The sequence below is a fragment of the Equus asinus genome, chromosome 4 (assembly GCF_041296235.1).
Source record: "Equus asinus isolate D_3611 breed Donkey chromosome 4, EquAss-T2T_v2, whole genome shotgun sequence".
Lineage (NCBI taxonomy): Eukaryota > Metazoa > Chordata > Mammalia > Perissodactyla > Equidae > Equus > Equus asinus.
Genome location: NC_091793.1, coordinates 136,341,464 through 136,365,070, shown reverse-complemented (window position 1 = coordinate 136,365,070; position 23,607 = coordinate 136,341,464). Strand labels below are relative to the sequence as shown.

Sequence of the window (23,607 nt, the reverse complement as noted above, 5' to 3'; positions counted from 1 at the left end):
CTGGGCAGTGAGGGGATAGCGGGATGGGACTGGGTGAGCCCATTCCATTCTTGCTATACAGGAGCATGGGGTCAATGTGGTCAGATAGCCTGATTTTTCAAAAGAAAGTATTCTGGTTTTTATGTGACATCTCCCAATTTTTAAATATGCACAATGAATTTTTTTAAAATACAACTATGTGAGACAATACTGGGAGGCTCAAGTAAAATGTTTTCACTTGATACAAATGTTTTCTACCTGCCAGATGCCATTGACAAAAAAACAAAAACGAAACAAACAATCCAATCTTCAAGGAATAGTAAGATAAAATTATATTTTATTCTATTAAAAATATTTTTGAAAAAATCTTCTTAAAAAAACTTACTTCTTAAAAGTAATGTAATTCCTAAATATATGGAATGAAATGATATATATAAAAAAGAGCAAATGCAGAAGAGCACAGCATTGTTAGCAAAAAAGCCAGTTGCACTGGCTGAAACAGAAGCATGGATAAACCATCAGAGCAATAAGAGAAAAGGCTGAGAGGGGAATTTAGAAACAACATAAAGAATTTGTAAAATATTTTTAATTTTTAAAAGATTTTAACATAAGAAATATTTTAGGGGCTGGCTCCGTGGCCAAGTGGTTAAGTTCGTGTGCTCCGCTGCGGCGGCCCAGGGTTTGGATCCTGGGCACGGACATGGCACTGCTCGTCAGGCCACGTCGAGGCGGCATCCCACATCCCATAACTATAAGGACCTCAACTAAGATATACAACTATGTACAGGGGGTTGGGAAGACAAAGCAGGAAAAAAAAAAAAAAGAAATATTTTAGAGAAAGTTGTAAAGTAGTGTGGAGGATGGCTTGGAAAGGGAAGGACCGGAAGTACAAAGAAGTGAATATCAGATTAACATCAGCCCTTTCAAAAGTGAACTTAATGGTGTACTTATGAATAACAAAAACAAGGGAAATCATGCCGGGTTTCATGAAATCTCAGTGTAAACAGTCTTGGTGTCTTTCCCACTGGAGAGCAGCGTCTTCTCCCAGCTCAGGAGAGGAGGCTCGCGTCTGTCCTTCTGAGATCACTTGTCACTCTCGCCAGCTGTCACCAGGCTGGATGTGGGAGCGTCACACCCTGAACCTCATACGCAGGGAGCAGGAATGTGAGTCTGGCAAATTCTCATAGGAACCAGGAAGGAGGGGAGGGTGAGTATGGGTTTCTTGACACTTCCCGTCTCCTGACACTTAACAACGTTCGCTGCTCCGAGGCCTTTCACCACCTCCCCTTCTCATGTGCCTCGTCAAGTCTCTGGTCTAGCATTAACTCTGTGTTCAAGGTCAAAGCTGCAGAATGGAACCCTTAACTTTGTTTTTAAAGTTTAACAATTTGAAGGGAATTAAATGATTCTAAGTTGAAAGCAGATGAGAGATATGTGGAAAACATTCTGTCACTGTTTTTGAATCTTTATGATATTATATTTCTTTTAAACTTAACTATACTTTAAAAATCTACCATAAGTTTTTTAAAACTTTTTCATCGAGTTAAAAATATAATTAAAGTCATGCCCATGGCTAGAAATGTCCAGCTGTTATTGCAGGGCCAGAGAGTTAGGCTTGAATTTGCATAAAAATTAGATTGTCCTGACTCCCATTCTTTCCCTTTCCTGCCATCCAAAAAACAAAAAAGGCAAAATAGCAGCATCTTAGTAACAATAAATTAAGCATAGTGTTACGCAAATAAACAATGGCATCAATTCAGAGGGAAGACGAGTCTTTTTCTCAGTGTGAAAGTAGGTTGAGGCATCTGTTTCCCCATATTTTTCTTGTCGTCCTTACTGCTCACTTCAAAGTTCACATTGGTTAGGATGGTCAGAATGTCTTCGCCCCTGAAAAGTAGAACATAACATGGTGACATCTGTGGGGACAGAACAACTGGTCAGCCCTTCCATCTGCTGTGCTCAGTGATAGTTATTTCCCTCAAAACATCAGGCATTTGAAATAATAAGTTGCTAAACCAAGACCTACCACAGCTTTCCGAGCAAAGGAAATGAGTTGTCTCAGAACTTAACAGCTTATCTTCCGTTTACTCAGGATCTCTACTAACCATCAGAATCCTCAGCATCAACATCAGGTTTGGTTTCTTTCCCTCCTGACCTGTTTGTACCTCACTCTGCTCCACGTCCTATATCACTTGCCCCCCATAATCGCCTCAATACCCCCCAACATCCACCCAAGCATTGACATTGCTTCTGTGGATTCACCTATGATACAACCAAACTTCAGGCAAGTGAAAATCCAATGTTCCCTGAAACCACCTCTTCTCTTTCTCACCAGCCTCTCTTCTCAGGTTAGCTGGGCAGCCTGTTTGTCCACTTCTGTAGCTAGCCCAGAGAACCTTGCAGGGTTCATGGTCTGAGTTACAAAATGAAAACATAGTGTTGATGTTATGGTTCACTCCTTTATCTGCTATGGAACACTCTTGACTTTCATACACTTAAAACATAATGAGATATAGAACTAGAAAGAACCTGCAGACGATTCCCTGGTATTCATATGTCACCTGTATGTGCATTTGGGTGAACTGTGACATACAAAATCATCATTTAACTAAAGAAAGCACAGGATGTTACAAATGAGGGAAGGATATTTTCCCACATTTTGCGGCTTCAAATCAGGCCAAATTAGTGGGAACATAAAGCGTTTTTACTTTTTGGTACTTATCTCCCTTGATATACCAAGAAGGTTTGAGGTTGGATAGTTACTATAGAACTTTTGACACAGTTGGAGGATTTTAAACATTGAAATGGGCTACTGCCTTCTTGGCAGACTTCCAAAACTAATTGAGTTGTCTCAGTTATGTTTCTGCCTAGAGACAAATCTGGACTATATGCCTTTACCATCCTTCCCAGCTCTATGATGCTCTGATCATCCTTTGAGGGCTAAATAAAGAATACTCCTTAGTAAGTATCTCCATTTTTTCCGCCTGTGAACACTTGCCCTCTCTCCCACTTTGCAACTGACCTAGGAAGTACAGCTTTGCGATTCACAGGTAGACATCTAGAGATGAATGAAGTTCTTTTGCCTACTCAACTCAACTCAACTCAACTCAACACTGAGGAGGCAAAAATTACCTAGGACATCTTTCTCTGAGGCTCTGACAAAGTGACTGGATATACCAGGTCCCTTCCAAGGGGTTTCGGTAGGAAACACAGTTGTTCACAGTGGCCATCCCCAGCAGAAAGTCAGCCTCATCTGGGATGCATCTCTTCTGAAATGATGAGTCCATTTCTAAATAGGCTTCCGTCAGTTCCGAGTCAGTCTCAACAGCTATACCTTTCTGGTAATTATCCCCTTGACAAGCCTGAATAAAAAAGATTTTGGGTTTGCCTGCGAGGGAAGGGCAGTTAGAACCAGTGAAGTAAGAGGTCAGCTCATAGATGGAGGCTTCCTGCCCATCGCAGCCGTAGATGATGCCCTTGTCTCCATGGGAGAGGATGCAGCAGATGAAGCAGTCCTTCTTTTTGTGGTCCATCTCTTGGTACTCTCGCAGAGCATCACAGATATCCTTTGCTGTGGAGTTTTTGTAAGGCACTACCTCAAAATGAAGCTCACTAAAGGTCATGCTCAAAGCCTCTGAAAAGTGAAATAAGCAAAGTCATATTACACCACAATAATTCCAAGACCACAGCCCAGAGCTAGAGAGAACATTGATCAGATAAGAATTTGAACTGAAACTTCAGAACAAAACCCTCTATATTAGTAGCTAGATTCCACAGGCTTCTAATATTTACTACCACCAGCTGAAAACATTTCCTAGTCCTGAGGCAAATGAGAAAGGGGACAGAGCTGTTGTTGGCCTGTTGTCTTTTCTCAACTAGTCTACAAGATGGGTAAGCTGTAATTTAGGCTTACTGTGGAACCAACCTAAAAAATGATTGTATTACTTACATAATTAGAAAAAAAGGTAAAATAATTTTCTTAATAAAAGATCTATATTTACTTTATCCTGAACATTCTCAAAAGGGCTTATCATAATACAAGGTATAAATGTTTAAAAAGTCAAGTAGAACTAAAAGGCCTGTTATAAAAAAGCTATCCTGTCTCTGCCCTTCTCTCACCCAGTCGTTCCATGAAGGCAACCATTTCCAACTTTTAACTACTTTTTTTGGTATTAGCCTCCATTTTGTAATAAATTTGAGTACATTGCTATTTATACATTTATAAATTTTAGACTATTGTATTCAGTTCCCATTATGAAGGATGAGCATTTGGTGTTCTTACACAATTATTTACAACTTTAAGTTGAATCAACAGTAATATTTGTATTAGCAGAACTATGTAAACACAACATTCTTCAATTGTGCTTCCTTTTTTACTAAATTTTTTGTCTTTCCTGGAATTAACAATTGCATTATTTTTCATTGCTTTGTTTTCTATATGCTTAACATTATTTCTCCCCAAAATGCTCTAATAGATTTAGTCAGTCTCTCAGCATTTTCAGACTGCCTGTCTGATCCTCTTTCTTAAAAATGAAAATTATATACATTTAAGGTGTACAACATGATGATATACGTAGTGAAATGATTACTGCAATCAAGCTAATAAGGTATCTCCTGACATAGTTACCTTGTGTGTGTGTGTGTGTATGTGACGAGACCACCTGAAATCTACTCTTAGCGTATTTCCAGTATTCAATACAGTGTTATTAACTATAGTCACCACGGTGTACATTAGACCTCTAGACTTATGCATCCTACATAACTGCAACTGTTGGTATCCTTTGACCAAAAGGCCAGAAATACAATCAAATATTATTTTAATTAAAAGTTTTAATAGTAAGTGAATGGAAATCAAAGGTCTGAAACCTTTTCTTCAATACCAAGATGTATGTTGATGAATGATGTAGTCAATGGACTTAAGTTGTGTGGTTTTTTAAAATCTTAGAATGGATTTACTTGAATAAACAAAATTAACAGAGACCATTAGCATAGTCCTGATGATTAAAATCAGCCTACTTTAATTTTCTAAATTTTACTCAATTGAAAAAATACCATTGCCTGATATTATAATTCGATTACTATTTTCAAAAATTCTTTAATCAAATAAAAATTCTTAGTATCACAATGGTTGGGTTGAATTATTTCTATTATTACTTTTTATTGTAGCCATTTCTATGTTCACATGCTGCAAATTATTCTTTCATTTAACTTGTAAGTTCTCAATTTTAGCCAAAATAGGCTGAGCAAAAGGATTTCTGGCTAGATTAACATTTGCAAATGCTATTTCTGTTAAGGACTCACAATTTCTGCTGCCCTCATAGCCCGACTTTTATAAATGCAACTTCTACAAGTGGTTTTGATACCAAGGCAATGTTTCCGCCTAATATCCAATGCATTCTCCAGAAATACTGCTCGTTTAGTGGAATTAAAAGTAAAGCGATTGCTGCTTTTCATTATAAGATTTTTGGTAAAATTTGATATTTTATCTGTATACATACATTGCTGTGATATAAAAATTAATTTAAAAAAAACAAAAGCAGCAAACTAGCAAATATATAAGAATGTTCTTCACCTCCACAGGGAAATATGGTTATATCCATTTTTTTGGAAACATGTGGCCCTGTTCGTAGAGCTTTCCTTCTCCCCTTTTGATAAAAACGTAGGCATTAGAAATATTTCACCTCTCTTTGGGTTCTACTGTACCTGCATCCAAATCCGTTCCATTCCTATCCTTAATGTTCTGAAGTTTGGGCACGTCCCGCCGTGCGGTGCTAAAATCATGATTGTTAAAGATCAAACAGTATCCTCGAGGTTTGCTTTCCATTCGGTAAACTTTGTCTGACGTCTGAAAAACAAAAATCCAACCCAGGCGCTGAGTCTGTGGGTCAAACACTTGAGACGTGAACAAACAGCTCCGCAGTGAGAGGTCAGGCTGCCCCGCCCCCGAGCCAAGATTGGACGCACGCGCACTAACCACCAACGTGACATCTTTTCCCAAACGAGCTGGTTTCCGCCTCTTCCGCTCTCGCACAGGCTCCCCAGGCTCTGCCCCAACTTAGTGTGTGCAGTCAGTGCCCCAATGCTTGGGCACTTTTGCACTGATATTAATATTGTTGTATCATCGTTGTTTGTTCTCGTTTCTGCTCAAGGCAGAAACCCTCAGTACCAGGGGTAGGATCTACTCATGTGTGAAGCTCGCTCTGCAGTTGCTGAATGGATGACAGGTCTTGGTGCTGCCTTTGGGCTGTCCCTGGTGACCTTGGGATTCCCTTGGCTGTTTACTCAACTCATCCATGCTTCTGTCCTAACAGCTGAGAGCCAGCTCCTCACACACAACAGAGTGTGGCCCCAGGATCTTTAAAGCTGATGGCTTAATCCGGCTCTCAGGACCACAGCAACTGGAGGAGCACGATGCCACGGTCAGGCAGGTTTTGCTCTGCGGCAGGTTACACTGTCCACACTCTAAGACCTGATGGGACAGTCAGAGGTGGCCCTGTGTCCTTCTGATGTTCCCAGGGCTGTTTCAGTGCTGAGATATTCAGCCTTTATTGGGAAACCCGTGCAGCTCCTTGAGGTGGAGAAAAGGCTCCAAGCTAGGGGGCCGAATTCTTGGCTCTACTACTTGATAACCTTAAGACTTAGGGCCAGTGACCTGATGGCTCTTGCACTCAGCCTGCTGGCTGTCGGCGGACGACACTTGTGGAGTGCCTTACTGTCCACCGAGTGCCAGTGACTGCAGTTAACCCTTGCTCTTCAGGCTGAGCAAGGCCTGGGCGCTCACTCAGGAGCCCACCAGTAAATGGTCTCTCAAGCTGAATTTCAACTCCCCCACGGGACCGTGGTGTTCCTGCGCTTCCGCCCCGGGAGAAGCAAACGGGCTAGTGAGTCAGAACGTGTGGTGAAGTGTTGAGTGTTACTAAAGAGAAGTGACTGCATCTAGAAAGCCCCTTCTCGTGCCGGCTCACTGAGAGGGAGCACAGAGGCAGCTAGATGGTGAGGGTTTGCTGCTTGTCCCTAATCACAAGGGAGAAACAGCTTTGAAATGTCAAGGTGGAAGAAAAGGCTTTGCTTTTTCCCATCCTGCTGGCCTCTTCCCCCACAGCCCTCTCCCAGTTCGCTGCTGCAGCTGCTGGAAACATGGTACCAGGTGGCCCCTCCAACTATTCCAATGCCTCTGTCTCTGGTTTCTAAATAAAAATTTAACACGTAAGAAACTGAAGAGATCACATTTTTAAAATTAAAAAACACATTTTAAACTTGTCCTTTGTGAATTTTTTCTACAGTTCTCAAATTTTTCAGTAAGTCTCTGCCCCTTATTCAGTAAGTTTCTCTGGAAGCTAAAAAAAAGCTAAGGAATGTGGTAACTAGAAGCTGCAATGCGCAGAGAAAAAGGAACGGGAGGTTTCCACGTACCTGGGACTCGCTGTTCTGCTGTCCTGGAGAGTCGGACATTGCCTGCCCTGCGAGCGAGCCCTCCCCTGCGAGCAATCGAGACACAGGGGCGTGAGACTTGTGCAGAAGGTAATCTGCTAAAGAAACATGTAGCACGAAGACAACATAAGGTCCCTTTTAAAATGAAAATTCATGGGGGCTGCCCCCTGGCCGAGTGGTTAAGTTCATGCACTCCGCTTTGGCGGCCCGGGGTTTCACCAGTTTGGATCTTGGGCGCGGACATGGCAGCGCTCATCAGGCCACGCTGAGGTGGCATCCCATATGCCACAACTAGAAGGACCCACAACTAAAATATACAGCTATGGACAGGGGGGATTTGGGGAGAAAAAGCAGAAAAAAAAAAGAAAATTCACAGACTGCCTTGAACACAATATCCTTGCAGTGCACAGAATAAGTAACAATCTTATTACAACTAACTCTGCACGCATTTCAAACTTGCTAGCCTGGGGCTGCAGGGTCTGTGTCTTTTGACAGTTCTCTTTACATCTTTCAATGTGTAGAGAAGGTGACATCAAGTAGGCACTGAGCCTTCGTCCTGATGTTAGGAGAGCAGGTCCTTTCAGATGTGGCTGTGGTAGAAGGTTGTGGCCAGGAGGCAACGAGGCCTGATAGCCTCGTTGTAAGTTAACTAAATAAGTCTGGAAAACATATCTCTAAGTATTACCATTTGAAAATTCATCCGGACTTCTTTCAAGGCTGATTCTTCCCTCTGAATTAAAAAAAGAAACACGTGCATATTTGATTAGAAACAACTCTGACAGAGAGGAATTTGTCAGCTGAAGAACACCTTTTGCTGATTCACAGCTGTCACTTTATTTCTACCTCTGCTTAATTCTTCATAATCGTTGATTTTCTTTAGCAGGCTCTTGTTGACTTGCTCACAGATTTTTTTCAGGGTGTCCAAGTTTCTTTCCCCTAGCATGACCCTCTTCTCCATCTCTATGAAAATATCAAGCAGGATCTAGAGGGAGGAGAAATAAAGTTGCAAGACTGCATTGAGCCACATTGGCTTTTACATAAGATTTTTTTTTTTTTACTTCTACTTTCTCCGAGCCAAGGGCCCACCCTAGCTTCTGAAGCCAACCCTCGGGAGAGGACATTCTGGCCCTATAAAGACAAGTGACTACTAGGGAAGCAGTTCTGTGTTTTCTGGCCCAGAAAGACAGAAATGAGAAGATAGAGGAGAAGCCACATCAGACGGCACCCAGGCCCCAGCTCCTGTGCTGAAACCCCTGTGGACGCCTCTCTGTGAGGACTGAACAGCCGAGGTGCATGGCTGAGACCCAGCAGCCTGGGCCCCATGGTGACAGCCTTGGGGACTGCTTCACACCTAGCATTGCCTACACACCTGATCCACTGCCAGACCTGAGTTCCCTCACCACATACGCACACACAGACATGCACACACACATCACACACACACACAGACATGCACACACACATCACACACACACACAGACATGCACACACACACATCACACACACACATACATGACACCACACCAAATACACACAGACATGCACACACACATCACACACACACACAGACATGCACACACACACATCACACACACACAGTCATGCACACACACACATCACACACACACAGTCATGCACACACACACATCACACACACACAGTCATGACACCACACCAAATACACACAGACATGCACACATATGCATGGCACTGCACATGCCCCACACAGGCTTGCAAACACACCACACACACAGACACCACACACACACACACAGAGTTCCAGGACCCAAGTTGTTTCAGAGACTGCAGAAATGAGGAAAATGTCTCAGGCCCCCCACTGTCTTTCCTGGCTCTGCAGGGTCCCACATGGGGCTGTGCTTCCCACAACCAGCCTTCTTCTCCTGCTCCTGACTCTGCCTTGCTCCTGATAATTAATGTGAGCAGCACTTCACAGTATACAAAGGAATCGTATCTACAACCCTCATGCCTGAGAGCTTTCTTCTTCTCTCTTGGAATAAAAAGTGAGAATTCAGTTTGCTTTCACCAGACTAGCCCTCTCTTCCGTCCCAGAAGCCACCCGCTGACGCATCCCCGGGACTGAGTCTCTCACTGAGCAAGACCAGGTCTTACCATGTCGTCATCCAGTCTGCATTTGGGGAGCTCCCGGCTCAAAAGAAATTTAAAGGACTTCAATTCCAGTTTGTTGACATCTTCTGAAATCTGAAAAAGCATGACCCTGTGGTGGAAATGGAGACACTTTAGAAAAGCTTTCTTCAGGGATTCCCCATTTGATGCACAGAGTCACAGCACGCTTGATTCCAACGGCCTCCCTTTAAAATAAAGCCAGCTAATGACATAATTTAGAAGTTGAGTCCTTGGAAAGAGGCCGGCGCAGTGACACAGATGACTAGACTCATGCTCAACCATCCCACCCTTAACAGAATTTAGAGTTCCGCCAAACTTGTTCTGTTAGTTTCAATTAAATGAACCCTGTTTTTCCTTTGTCCCTTCACTATAAAATCAAGATTTTGTTGCAATAGAAAAAAGTTTCAATTTTGGAAATAATCCTTTTCAAAATGCAAATCGCATCATAACTTCCTTAACTAAAACTCAACAGTGTTCTCCCAGTCCTTGCCTTCAGTAGGAGAGCCAAACACTCGGTTCTGGGCTACAGACCTTTGTGACCTGAGCCCAGCCCACCTCCTCCTCTTGGCCACTCCTCACCACCTCCCTCATGTCCGTTCCTGGCACATCCAGCTGCCTGCTCCTCACTCCTTTACGCCATGCCCCCTACACCCCGTTCCCTTGTCTATCAACAGACAATCACTCATCCACTAAGGCGCTGCCTGATGGTCCTCAAGGCTGCATTCACCCTGCTGTGCCTTTGTTCACGGTCCATGCCCTTTTTGTTTCCAAAAGCCCAGATGGTTGTGAGATGAGTGTTTAAGTGCAGGGGACCCAGAATATGGGTGTCGGAACCTCGATCCCACCAGCTGTGAGCTGAGTGACTTTAGACATCTTATACATTTTTTGCTCACCTACACTTGAAACTATCTACACCAGTGGGAGGTGTTGAGACTACGTGAATGAGTTTATCTGAAGTGCTTAAACCAATCTTTGGCAACATACTAAATGTTCAATGCACAATAGGCATTATTATTATTTCCTAATGTATTATAGGCTCTTGGCATATGCCTGCTGAATGAACAACGGAATGTTTTATAAGTGAACAAAACCTTTCATTATTATGGTGTAAAGTAACTTTAATAAAAAAATATGTTAACTTCAAAATTAAATTAGAAAATTAAAATTCCAAAAATAAAAATAGTGTAGAAATAGAAGTTACTCAGTACTATCATCTACTTCATGCTCTTTCTCAGGGAATCTCTACCCTAAAAATATTTCTCTAAAGCCTTCTCAGTTTGGCCAAGATTGGGTTCAGTCAAAACTTTATTTTAACTTTATTACAAGTTAGCTTGTCCTTTTACTTTCCTCATTACTGAAACCTGCTGGCTTTCTTGTACCATCGTTGTCTAAAAACCCTGAATAGTTTATAAGATATTTATTTTACAGGTAGCCAATTATAATTTGAAAATAAAACTGTCTAGTATTTTCTTATAAATGGAAAGTGGCCGCACTGGCACATTTTTAACTTCCTGCTGATGTTTAACATTGATGACCAAGCAGTAGATGATACTTGTGCTAATGCTTACGTTTCCAAGCTAAAATTGGAAGATTTTAACAGACAGACCCTGCCCTACGTGGGGACTCTCGGCCTTCCGACAGAGAGGCACAGGCCATTGTCTGGCCTTGGCAGTTTGTGTCAGCCTAGCTCATGTGGCAGAAGGAGTGCCACTTTCAGAAGACCAAGACAGTGGGCACAAGACGAGACCCTCCAGCTTTCCTGGTTCTAGGGTTGTTGTTTTTTACGATTAATTGATGCCTTAAGGAAAAAATTCCTCATAAGGACTTCACAATTCTATTAAACCAAACTTATCCAGTATTAAACGGTGTCCTCCCCCACTCTCCCCCCAGTTCAGTCTGCCCAGAACGTGTCAATGTGACCTTATGGAAAAACTGTCTTTGCTGATGTAATTTTGTAAGATGAGGTCATACCAGATTAGGGTGGGCCCTAATCCAGTGACTGGAGTCCTTAAAAGAAGAAGGATTCAGACAGACACAGAGAGAAGAATGGAGGCAGGGATCGAGGCGACACACCTAGAGGACAAGGAATGCCAAGATTTGCCTGCGGAAACCAGGAGCCAAGGGAGGAGCATGAAACAGATTGTCCCAGGGAGCCTCCAAAACGGAATCTGTCGACACCTTGATTCAGACTTCTAGCCTCAAAACTGTGAGAGAATAAATTTCTCTACTGTGTTGAGCCATCGCATTCGTGGTACTTGGTTACGCCAACCCTAGGAAACAAACGCCCAGAAGGTCTCCTTTGTCATTTAAAATCAGAATGGTCATGCCTCAAGTAGAGAAACAGACGACAAGGAACGTGCCAGAATCTCAGGTCTCTGAGCAGAGAAGGATGGCGATAGTAGAGGACAGCGGCTTTCAGCCCCGGCTGTGAGGACTTAAGGTCGCGCGTGCCACAGTTACTGACACACAAGCAGAGACAGTGAAACGGGCCACAGCTGAGGTTTGAGTACAAGTTTTCTGAAAGGAAAGCCAAAAATAATTTTAAGCAGTGTCTCATAACGGGATGTTGCAAGAGAGACCTTGGCAACGTGTTTCTATTTTTAAAGTCTTATCACCGAATCTCAAAGATGTAACTGAATGTGGCTTGTCACCCCTGGCTTAGCCACTCTCCCACGGGAGGGGCGGCCGAGCTGCCAGGCCCTTGGCAACACCGATGACCTAAGCCCTTGCTGTCCTCCTGGCAGCAGCCAGGCTCACAGGGGCTAAGCCGGCTGGGGCGGGGGGCGGGCCTGGCCAATCCACAGCGGCTCACACCCCTCACTGGAGAACTTTAGGATGGAAGTCTTCACGTGTAGACTAAAGGCCTAAACCCCACTGGGAATTCCCGTGGTCATCCACAGCCGGTGGGAGGGGGACCTCAGGCGGGAAGCAGTGACGCTTTATCCAGTAACAGGCAAAGCGAGCACACTATGTGGGCACCAGCAGAGCAGAGGCACCCAGATCATAAACACACGACAGAGAGAGAGATTGAACATTTAGAAAAGTCTACTTTAATGTCAGCAGACCTATAGGTAACGTTTCACCTTGAAAAAAAATTTTTATTTTATGCCTCACCTTTTCTTTTTCCTGAATTATACATAAAGTCTCGAAATTTCTCAATCTGGCCCTGGTGGGACATCTTCCCAGAGCCTCCAAAGTCACACACGAGCCACATCAGCCCCGCCCACAGAGACGCATCCGTGCAGCCCGCCCCTCCCGGGCCCACAATGCGGAGGCTCTCCCCACCTGTAGGCAGAGATCTGGGCCCTGCCCGGTGACTGCAGCTCCCTCTCCATCTCCTCCTTGCTGGTGTCCAGCTCGGTGATCAGTAGATCCAGTCTGTTAATTCGGAAAAGCAGCTCCTTCAGGAAGGACAGGTTGCTCTCCTCCAGCAGTCTCTTCTCCTGGAGCCTCTGGAATAACATCAGGGCGTCCTGGATGGGTTCCTGCTTCCTTTGTGGGATGTGGTCCAGGCTCAGGAACTTGAGGGAGGCCAGCTCGTCACTGTCCAGCTGTTCCCCAATATTGTACAGACAACTGTTGAAATTCATTCTGGTGGAGTGTTAGGAGAATGCAGTCGTTGCCTAGGTCAAAATACAATTATATTCAGATGAGGAAGAAAGGTACCATTTACTGGTTTATTGTCTTATCAAAAGCTATTACCTCTACTATATGCCAGATATTCTGCTGTGGATACGGGGGAGAAAACAAAGAGGACAAGCTCCTGCTCTCGAGTAGCTTACTAATTAGGAAGGTAGATATACAAAGTAGCCAATGGTCAGAGAGTTGTGACCAGGGTACAGTAGGAATGTAGAGGGAGGATCCCTAACTCCGTGCGGGGAAGGGCTTCCCTACAGAAGGCACCTTTGAGGAGAACATGGGAAAGGACAATTCTTGCAGGAAATAATTTATGCAAAAGACTGAGGCAAGAACGTTCAAGTCAAGTCAGGCAGCAAAAGGAGCTCAACAAAGTAAGCACAAAGGGTTTGGGACGGGGAGTGAGGGGGCAAAGGGATGAAGCTGTGGCCAGGAACCGTTAGAAGGAGCCTCATCCTTGGGGGCGAGGGGTTCAGGCTTTGTCTTAAACATGATGGGGATTTAAGAAAGGATTGCAAACATGAGACTAACGTCATCGACTGGGTATTCACCTTCACACTGTGGAGGACAGGGTGGGAGTGTTGGAGGCAGAAGAAGTGATGGGACGTGACGGAAACAATGGTGGTGGGAGGATATGATGCAGGCCTGTTACCCAAGGGCCTTAGCATCAGCACCCACAGCTGGTCAGAAACCTGAGACTGGAAACCGAACCAGGCCAACCCTATCAATCCTTTCAACTCAGTCTCTGAATCAGGTTATGTGGTATTTTCACCAACTACACGTTTGAGTAGGTGAAAAAGGAGAGGGCAGTATTTCAGGAAACCCCAGGTGACTTTCACGCAAGCGGCCCAGGGTCTGGGGTTTCCCCTCACTCAAGCCCCTTATGTCACCTTGGCTGACTTCTCCCCAGCCTCCCTGCTCTGATAGGCCCATCTTCGTGGTGAAAGGAGCCTGGGAGCTCCTTTGTGAGTGTTTGTACCAGATTCTTCATAGGAACAAGACAGGGACCTGGCTGTGTAAGGCGGGCTACAGTGTCGCCCGCAAAGCCAGGAAGCTCCCCCACTGCCGACTGCCGCAGGGAGGTGGGTAGTGCAGCGGTTCAGAGTAGGGGCCTTTGGGCAGCTCCCGTCCTCTGAGCGTTAGATTGCTCCTCTGTACAATGGGGATGAGAGGAACACCCATCTCCTAGAGCGTGTGAACACAGAACACCCACGATGCATTTAGAATAATGGCCAGGAACTAATGGTGCCAAATGAGGGCTAACCCAAAAGAAGGTAAAAGACCCTGCTGGGGGCCCAGACAGGAACCAGGCATGTGACCTGGAGCACTTCCCTCACCCTCCCAGTTTTCCCATCCCCTCAGTTGGAAGCAGCGGTTTTCAGACTCTTCACAGTGGAAGAACTCTTCGTTAAGCCTTACTCAGATGCTCCTTTGCCTTAAGAGGTGGTCCTGGAGGGCTACCGTTTGCAAACTTTGAACCGGAACCTTTAAGTTCCCATCCAGCTCCAGCATTTCCTCCATCCCACAGACTCTGTGCCCTTAGGCACTCTCCTTAACCTCAAATAACCTTAACCTGTTTCCACCTATTTCCTCCCTGGAACCAAGCAGATGGGTGGGCTCCTGGATCTGTAAACGCCCTGTGTTCATTAACATTCTTGGATGAAACACAAACCCTGACTCTGTCACTCAGAGGTAGTAATCAAATGGACCAGGACCATCTATTTTCTACATCTGATGTTAAAAAAGAAATACTTGCACATTAAATAAGTTTTAATATCTTTAAAAAATAGCCCAAAAGTCTTTGAAACTTTTCATTTTTCCTTTTAAAAACACCTTTTGCCTCCTTCCTGATTATAGAAGCAGTATTTTTTGGTGAAAATTGAAAATACAGTGAGTTATAACACAGTCACAGTCATCATTATTATACACCACACACACACAAAGATACATGTGTATAAAAATTAGAATCAAGCTGCATATCCAGGTGTGTATACCTGGTTCCCCCCCTTAATATTTATAATGAACATCTACCTCTACCATTAAATATTCTTCTTTGGCATATTTTTAATGTTTCTGGATTTCTAGCATGTGATTATATCACAATTTATTTTAAGCAATTTTTCATTTCTTTAGTGTTAAAATTCATATTGCATTGAGAGGCTTTCCCATACATCTTGTGCATATCTCTGATTATTTCCTTCTTAGAATTGGAATTATGGGGCAAAATCTTTTTCCTCCCTTTTAATCTAGAACTTACAGCATTGTTTAGATGTTTTCTTGATTCAGGAAACTAGAGGGATGATGCATTGGAAGGACAAACTTTGCACAGGATTCACAAAGGCTGTAGAGCCTAGACCTTTCATTGCAAATGCAGTCAATTATCAAGAAAATACTTTTATTTAGGAAAGATACTTTAAATATCTGGCCAGCATCTAACAGCCTATGTTCAAAGTACCACAAACAAAAACTACTGGACTTAGAAGGAAACAAACTAGCAAGCCCGTTTCTTAAATCCAACTCTGTAGAAACACAAGTGTGGTCAACAGAGTATGTGCATGGAGTCTCAGCACAGCATTACGTGGACCCTGAACAACTAGAAAAGTCCCAAATGTCCTTCCATCAAGGAACGGCTACACAGACTAAGGGGTAGTCATACTACAGAGTAGTATGCAGGAGTTAAGAGAAACGCACTCAGATCTTCTGAAATAAAAATAGGTAGATATCCAAGACGTGCTATGTGACAGTGAAAAAAGTGAAGAAAGCAAGTTGTAATATAACAAAAAAATCATACCATCTAAAAATACTCAAAGCAACAAATTAGATTTTCAGTGACTACAGACATTTAACTAAAAGCAGGAAATAAAAAGTAAGGAGGTTCTGGAAAGAGACATACCAAACTCATTAGGTTATTCTCTCTGGGCAGTGGAGGAGAGAACTAGAATTCGAGGGTGAAGCATCAAGGAAAGGGAACGTGCCTTTCCTGTAATGTGTCAAGGAGAAGGTATGCAGATACGACCCGTGCAAATGAAATTAATGTGAAAATACTAGCTGGGGTGTGTTCTTGTGTCTAAGGTAGTCTAAGGAAGTACGTGGGGGCAGGGCAGGAAATGAGGTTTGGTGGGAAGCAGGGGGCAGATAATGCAGATCTCAGGGCTTCCTCCTCCAGGTAGGAGGCCGGGGTACAGAGGAGAGGCACAATCCCATTTGTGTTCCTAACAGAAAACAAAATATTAGAAGAACTTAAACTTTTAAAAGAGGTTAAGAGAACTCGGATAAGTTACTTTCCCCCCAAATAGCAGGAAACTTTCACACATCTCTCTCAGAAACTAAAAAGTCTATAGAAGACCTTAGAAGATCTGAGTAGCACAATCAACAAACGCCAACAGGCATTTCCTCTCAGTAGCAAATACACATCCTTTCAAACACATACAAAATATTCACAAGAATTGTCCACAAAGAAAATCTTAATAGATTTCTAAAGAGCAGAAAAATACAGTCCACATTTTCTAACACTTAAAAGTTAACAATGAAATTAGAAATTAATGTGTAATTAGAAATTAACAATAAAAAATGAAATTAGACTTTAACCATGACAAATGGCCAAAACAAACACACTACAAAAAGGGCAGTCCACACATAGGTGGCTTTTCCAGCACAAGGTGTCAGAACAGTTGGGCAGACTTCTAGAACAAACTGAAATGGACCCTAACTGAAAGCCTTACATCAAAATAAATTGCAGATGGATCAAAGATTAAAACTCTAAAATTACCGTGCTAAGGAAAGAAACATAGGAGAATTTTTCAAAATAATCTTGCAGCAGTGAAGAACTTTTCCAAGGATAACAGAAAGCCCAAAAGCCATTAAGGAAAGATTGATAAATGTCCTTAAATAACAACTGAAATATTCTGCAAAAATAACCTGAACAAACAAACAAAAATCTTGCACTGGGGGAAAAAAGGCAATGATTTGATGTATGATAGAAAAGGGACCAATTTTCTTAAAATAAGCCTCCTATAAGTCAATTTAAAAAAGAGAAAGAGAGAGAGGTGAATAACCCACTGCATAAACAGGTAGAGATCACAAGCAGACAGTCCAGAGAAAAGTATGTACAATGGCTTTACTTTTTAAAACCAACGGCTTTTACACATTTGAAAAGATGTTCAACTTCATTCACAGCAAGGAAAACAAAAAGGGAAACTGAAATTGCAAACTACCATTTTTTAACCATCAAATTGGTGAAGCCCAAAACTTGCAATACAGTGCTGTGAGAGGGTGGAATAAAAACAGGTAGGTGGTAATTTGACCATATGGGTCAAAATATAAAATGTACATATCCTTTGACCGTATCATTTAACTTCCAGGAGTTTTTCCTACATTAGCTTAAACGTTAGTGTGATAAAACACACATAAAGGTTACTTATGGCAGCATTGCTTGACATAACAAAAGAGTAGAAAGAACCATTTATCAGTATCAGAAGAGTTAAATAAGCTATTAATCACATTCAGTGGAACTCTATCCAGCTCTTAAAAAGGATGGGAAGATCTACATGATTGGAAATGTGTGATTTATAAAATGGCCTGAGCAGCCCTGCTGGTCTAGTGGTTAAGACTCAGCGCTCTCACCACCATGGCTCGGGTTCGTTTCCCCGGGCCCTGACTCCTAGGTTGTCATACTGTGGCAGCGGCATGTTTGCTGTGATGCTGAAAGCTATGCCACCAGTATTTCCGATACCAGCAGTGTCACCCATGGAGGTGAGAGGATGGTGCAAAAAGACCAGGCAGGGTCAGCTCTGCTGTCCACATGGTCACTAGGAATTGTCCACGGTGCTAACAACAGTATAATGCATTATTATGTGGTGCATGGATTTGTGTATTCACAGGTCTTTAAATAAAACACACAGGAAACTGCTTCACTGGTTGCCTCAGAGGAGAGGAACTGGAGGTATGGGAGAGGCTTAGGGTGGACAGAAGAGGGGCTTGCTTTACATTCTATAATACCCTTTTGCACAGTTTGAATTTTTACCATATCCATGTATTACTTACTTTAAATGTACAAATACCTAAATTAAAATCTTTATTTAAAGACTCATTTTCTTTCATATTCTGGAAAGGACCTAAACTATGTTCAGCCCTGTTTAGTACAGTTAGGGCCAGTGTCCCTAAAACTTTAAATCCGTTCTAAGCACTGTTAAAATCTCATTTTACAGAATAAAATTGATCAAAGAATCAAATGAAAGCAGAATCTCCTTTTTTCCCTCCACAATTATTTTTTTCTGATGATAACAATGCTTATTGTATTCATTCTAGAAAATACAGAAAAGATTTTAAAAAAAATAAAAATTAGCCATAATTCTATCACCTAAAGATAGATGCCTAATAATACTTTACTGTCTTTCTTACCAAATATTTTATGTATACGTATTTTTCCACACATTTGAACACACCATATTTCTGAGATATAAGTAGATTTTTCCACTGGCAACATTGTAAGAACATCTTGATGTCTTCATTTTTTTTTTCCACAGCACAGATTTTTAAATCTGTAAAGCATCTAATCATATGAATGGGCCATAATTTATGCAACCAGTCCCTGATTCATTTAGGATGATCTTAAAATGCAGATCTCCATGTACACTCCTGATTATATTCCTAGAATAATTTCCTAGAAGTAGTATTACTGAGTCAAAAGGAATAAACCTTTTTAAGTTATATAGTCAATAGTATTTTCTGACAGTATATAATTAAAAAAAAAATCCTACAATCCAAAGGCAGAATGACATGAACTTGGACGTGACATGACTGGTGCTCGGCTCCTGTGCTCTGTAGCCAGTTCAGCCACGCATTTCGTCATCTTTGCAATAACACGACGATGCTTCCTAAGTGATTTTTGCATCAGGCTCTGAGTGCAGGCACCCGGCTTCTTGTTTCACAGCCCCGGGTTCACGGCCCGAGCCCAGGGGCCAGAAATGTTGGTAAAGTAACAGCTTTACAAGAACACTCACTGCTGTATTTTTCTGATCCTCAAATAGTAAAAGTGCACTTGTGCCTTAGAGAAAGTGAAGAAGAGTGTAAAAAGAAAAAGAAAAATCTCTCAGAAACTCATCATTCAGAAGTAATTCTTCTGTCACATTTGGTGCTTTTTTCCCAATTTAATTTACATATTTTGTTTTAGTGTATGTATGTACATATATAAGATGTATAAATTAGAATCTTTTGGTACATAATACGTATAAGGCGGAAGAGAGTGGTGGATGGAAACACCTCCAGGAAGTTTTCTTTTACTTTCAATTTTACAATATGTGTTAAATAATAAATCTGTTAAATAATAAATTCAACTGTATAATATCTGTTAATAATAAATCTGCTACATACAAATATGTTATATATAAATATATTTGTAGTATATAGTATATTTTATATATTATATAATAAATTTATGTCAGGAAGTCTTTCCATGTAAATGTGTATATTATGATATATAAATGTTTATAACATATATCCCTGTAAACATAAAATATTTTTTCTTGTCTCATTTTACTACAAGCCTCTGAAGAACTATTATCGCCCTCATCTTACTACTGTGAAAAATCAGTTTAGAAATCAAGGTAATGAGAGCACAGTCAGGCTCAGATTTAAGCATCTCACTCCGGAGCTGCAACGTCAGGCTCTGCCAAAATTCAGACTTTTTTCTAATTGCTCTTGGAAGCCAGTGAAGGAATTTAGCAAAAAAAGACATATAATCATAATATTTTTAAAGATTAAAATTATAAAAAATTTTAAAAGACCAAAAAAACCCGCCCAAAACACGAAAACATGAATTCTTAACAAATCCACTATAGCAGAGAGAGGGTCAGAACTTTACAAACCAACCAGCAGGCGCTGGAGCCTGGATTCAGACCTCGGCACCTCATTCCAGAGTCCCAACTCTACCCTCACCTTATACGCCACAAGTTAAATTGCAAATAAACTCCATCTACGCACAAACAATCCTTCTAGCAATATTCCAGCAGCACGCTAGCTCCTTCAGTGATATGGATAACTACCTCAAAGCTAGGGAAAATAAACCCAAAACTTGCATTAACCTTTTGAGACAAAAATCTGCATCTCATTCAAAGCTCCAGAGAACTTGAAAGCCGCTCTGAGCCTAAACCCCTAAGTGAGGGTGTGGCTGCTTCCTCCACCCAGGATGGCCACCCCAGATTGGGGGCTCCCACAGAACCTGACAGGCATCCACACGGTCCACCGCAGGGCCCTGCGGCCAGGGCCTTCCCACAGCATAGTAAAGGTGTTCAAACTCAATCAAACTTGTAACCAACCAGTAATTTTCCAACTGAATGACATTCATGACTTCACCTCTGCATGCTTGACCCCACAAGCACAGGTCTCTGATTTTGTCGGTCTGTGCATGCCATTCTATTATTTTCTGGATTGTTCTGTACCTTTTTAATTTCCTTAAAAAAATGAATAATTGAACTATTTGGGTTATATGGATAGCTATATGGATAGCTGTACTTGGAGCATTCCAGAAAAGCCCCCAGGGACACATCAATCTGAGCTGGAGGGGCCTTGAGATCTGGAAACTGTGGGGCGCTCGCCATGACTCTCAGAGGAAGTGCTAACTCTGTGCTCTACACTCCAATGCAAGGATCACCCAGATCCCACCCTCAGCAGCCTAGAAAACTCTAGAATCGAAGGTCTTCCTCCCCAAAGGCCCAACCAACCTTACAAAGGCCAATCCTGGGACCTTCACAGTGGCAGCAGCTTCTTCTCAGGCTTCTTTCTCCTGGTGCATCTAAGACAAGAGTGAAAAACAAGTGAAGAACCAAAAGCACAGCTCGCTCTACTTCCTGTTTTCAAAACTCCTGAGTCGATAGGCTGAGTGAGGTAGGCCGGCCTCGGAGCCGCGCCTCCTCCTAGAGCTGCGAGAGAGAGGCCAGGTACAACAGGCCACAGAGTGCTGGCTGGGGAAGCTGGCCACCCGAACCTTGGCTCTGGCTGTGTGACTTTGGACTGGTCTTTTCACCTCCGGGGCCTCAGTACCACAATCCGAAAGAAGAAAGTTGGACTGGATGTCAACTAAGAACACTTTCTTTTCATATTTCAGGAATTTACAGATTTTCTGGGTTCATTATTAAGACTTTAATGTTTTCATTCAATAAGTATTGGTTGAGCACTTCAGAGAGATCGTGAGATCTGAGAACTGCGGGCCCTCCCCACGGCTCTCACGGCTTGCTAACTCCTACAGCTAACTCCTGCAGTTTCCCACCTGCACTCAAACACAAGGATCACCTCCATGGGCCCCGAGGCCACTAGATTCCCCCCTTAGCAGTCTAGAAAATTCTAGAACCAAAGGCCTTCCTCCAAGGAGGCCCAGCAGACCTTACCACAGAGGCAAATCCTGGGGCCCTCACCGTGGTCTGGGCCCTGGTGATGTGAACACATCTTAGCCTTTTCTTTTTGCTGTGAGTTGGTTGAAATGTTTTCTGATGTTAAAAGTAGGGGAAAAAAATCAAGTACCTCTCTTCTCTGAAACTGCCTTTTTTCTTTCCCCAAAAGGAACATAAGCTTTTGGAGGGCAGAGGCTCACGTGAGAGCTGAGAGGATGAGACAAGGTGTGTGGAAGCGCCTCTTCGCCTTAACAGGCGAGGCAAGGGTGCCACGGTAATATGAAGCCCCTCACGACCGCTTGATTCCACCTGCAAAGCCCGTGTGAGAACACAGCAAGGGAATGAAAGCCTGTCAGTGGCTAAATCCGCGCCCAGGAGGTGTTCCCTGGCTCTTTCTTGATGCTTCCTGAGCATCCACCCCAGCACTTGTCTTGCTATTTTGTGACTAGTTCCTATCCTGGGCTGTGAGCCTCACAGGTCAGGTACCACATCTTTCATGTCCGTGTTCCCAGGACCTGCCACGGGAGTAGCAAGATCCAGAACATACAAACGTTTCCTGCAAATCAACAGGAAAAGAAGGACAATGGATACAAACGTGGAGCTCCCTGACAATGGATACAAACGTGGAGCTCCCTGATAGGATGCTCAAATAGCCAAAGGTACCAAGTGATGGTTAAACTCATCAGTAATCGGGGACACGCAAAATGAAGCAACGAGATACCCACTTTATACCTATCGGATTGGCAAAGGCTTGCGAGATGGATCAGGCCAAGGATTGGTGGCCAGGTTCTTACGTAGTCCTCATACAGGATTGTGGAGCCTGTCCACCATGTGTTCCCTCGCAGTGGTTAGGGAGTGGGACCTGGCAAAATACACAGAACTTAGAGGGCAGAGTGCTTCCTCTTTACAAATAATACTAATACGTAATAAGAATTGCTAACAACTACTGGGTACTTCGTGGTGCCTGTCACTCTTATAAGTGGTTAACACATACTATCTCCTTCAATCCTCCCAACCACCTCAGGAGGTAGCATTAATCCCATTTAATGATGAGGAAACAGAGAGAGAAATACTTACTTGCTCCAGGTGACAGAGTTTAAAAATAGTGTACACACACAAAACAATGATACATTTTGCAAAGACACAGATCAATTCAGGGATATGTATCAAAAGATGTAGACAGTTGTCTTTGGGAGCCGGTGAGGGGGTTGGAAGTGCGGTGGGAGTGGGGGGATCAAAGAAAGTGCCTAGAATGCCGCGGGGGGCGGGGGGGGGGGGGGGGGCTGCGGGCTGGGAGTCCAAGGACGACAGGGCATGGAGCCTGATAGAATGATTAACTCAACCTCTGTCCCAGGGCCTAACAGAAAAGGAAACAAACATAAGTAGGTTAATAAAGTCTTGTGGGATCCAGCAGGAGGGAGTCAGTGTGTCTGTGTTGAGGTGTCTGGGGAGACTCTGTGACCAGAAAAGCAGCAGAGGGACTGGAGGCTCCTCAGAGTTAAAGAGGCCCGAGGCGGTGGCTGTGGTTCAGAGAGGAACCTCGCTGGGGCATCAGGGCCCTGGCAGGCCCTGTGGTGTCCCCACTTGGCAGGCCAGAGCTGACCCCCAGTGAGCGAGTCTGGAAACGCGGTCCCCAGAAGCCACCTCTGCACCAGGCACTCACCTTCTCCAACCAGTCCCGGCAACATCACAGTCACCGGGTCCCCAAGCCAAGACCCCTGAACAGCCTAACTTCACACACTCAAATTCCTGAGGCTTGTCCACACAGCCAGAGAAAAGTCCCGTGAAACAGGGAGGGAGGAGGGGAGCAGGAAGGGAAACGCCTCCAGGAAGAAGATTTCTTTCACTTTCGATCTCCCCGCCCCGGCTTTTCTCCTCCGAGGGACTCTCTTCCTGTTTCTCTGCTCTCCACATTCAGAATTTACTAGCAAATTCAACAGGGCTTTAAAAAATGACAAGAGGCAGAGGAGAACCTGTGAAATCATTGCCCTCCGGCAGAAGGGCAGAATCTGGTCTCAGCAAGAGAGAA

General features: G+C 43.2%; 1 protein-coding gene across 5 annotated transcripts; it reads right to left on the bottom strand.

The window, feature by feature from the left end:
* Positions 1-299: 299 nt before the first annotated feature.
* CASP8 (caspase 8) lies at positions 300-23,381 on the bottom strand. 5 transcript variants are annotated; one of them, XM_014829223.3, is made up of 11 exons: positions 23,242-23,378; positions 22,304-22,440; positions 20,913-20,983; positions 12,841-13,178; positions 9,541-9,646; positions 8,254-8,392; positions 8,096-8,140; positions 7,393-7,457; positions 5,683-5,824; positions 3,112-3,613; positions 300-1,866 (listed from the first exon to the last, which is right to left on the bottom strand). In XM_014829223.3, exons 4-11 carry the CDS (start codon positions 13,143-13,145, stop codon positions 1,731-1,733), a joined length of 1,440 nt encoding a protein of 479 aa, XP_014684709.2. In that variant the 5' UTR covers positions 13,146-13,178; positions 20,913-20,983; positions 22,304-22,440; positions 23,242-23,378; the 3' UTR covers positions 300-1,730. The 5 variants fall into 5 exon arrangements, with proteins under 5 accessions (XP_014684709.2, XP_014684708.2, XP_014684710.2 ...); XM_014829222.3 differs by having other exon boundaries at positions 22,311-22,440; XM_014829224.3 differs by lacking the exon at positions 22,304-22,440 and having other exon boundaries at positions 23,242-23,381.
* Positions 23,382-23,607: the final 226 nt, after the last annotated feature.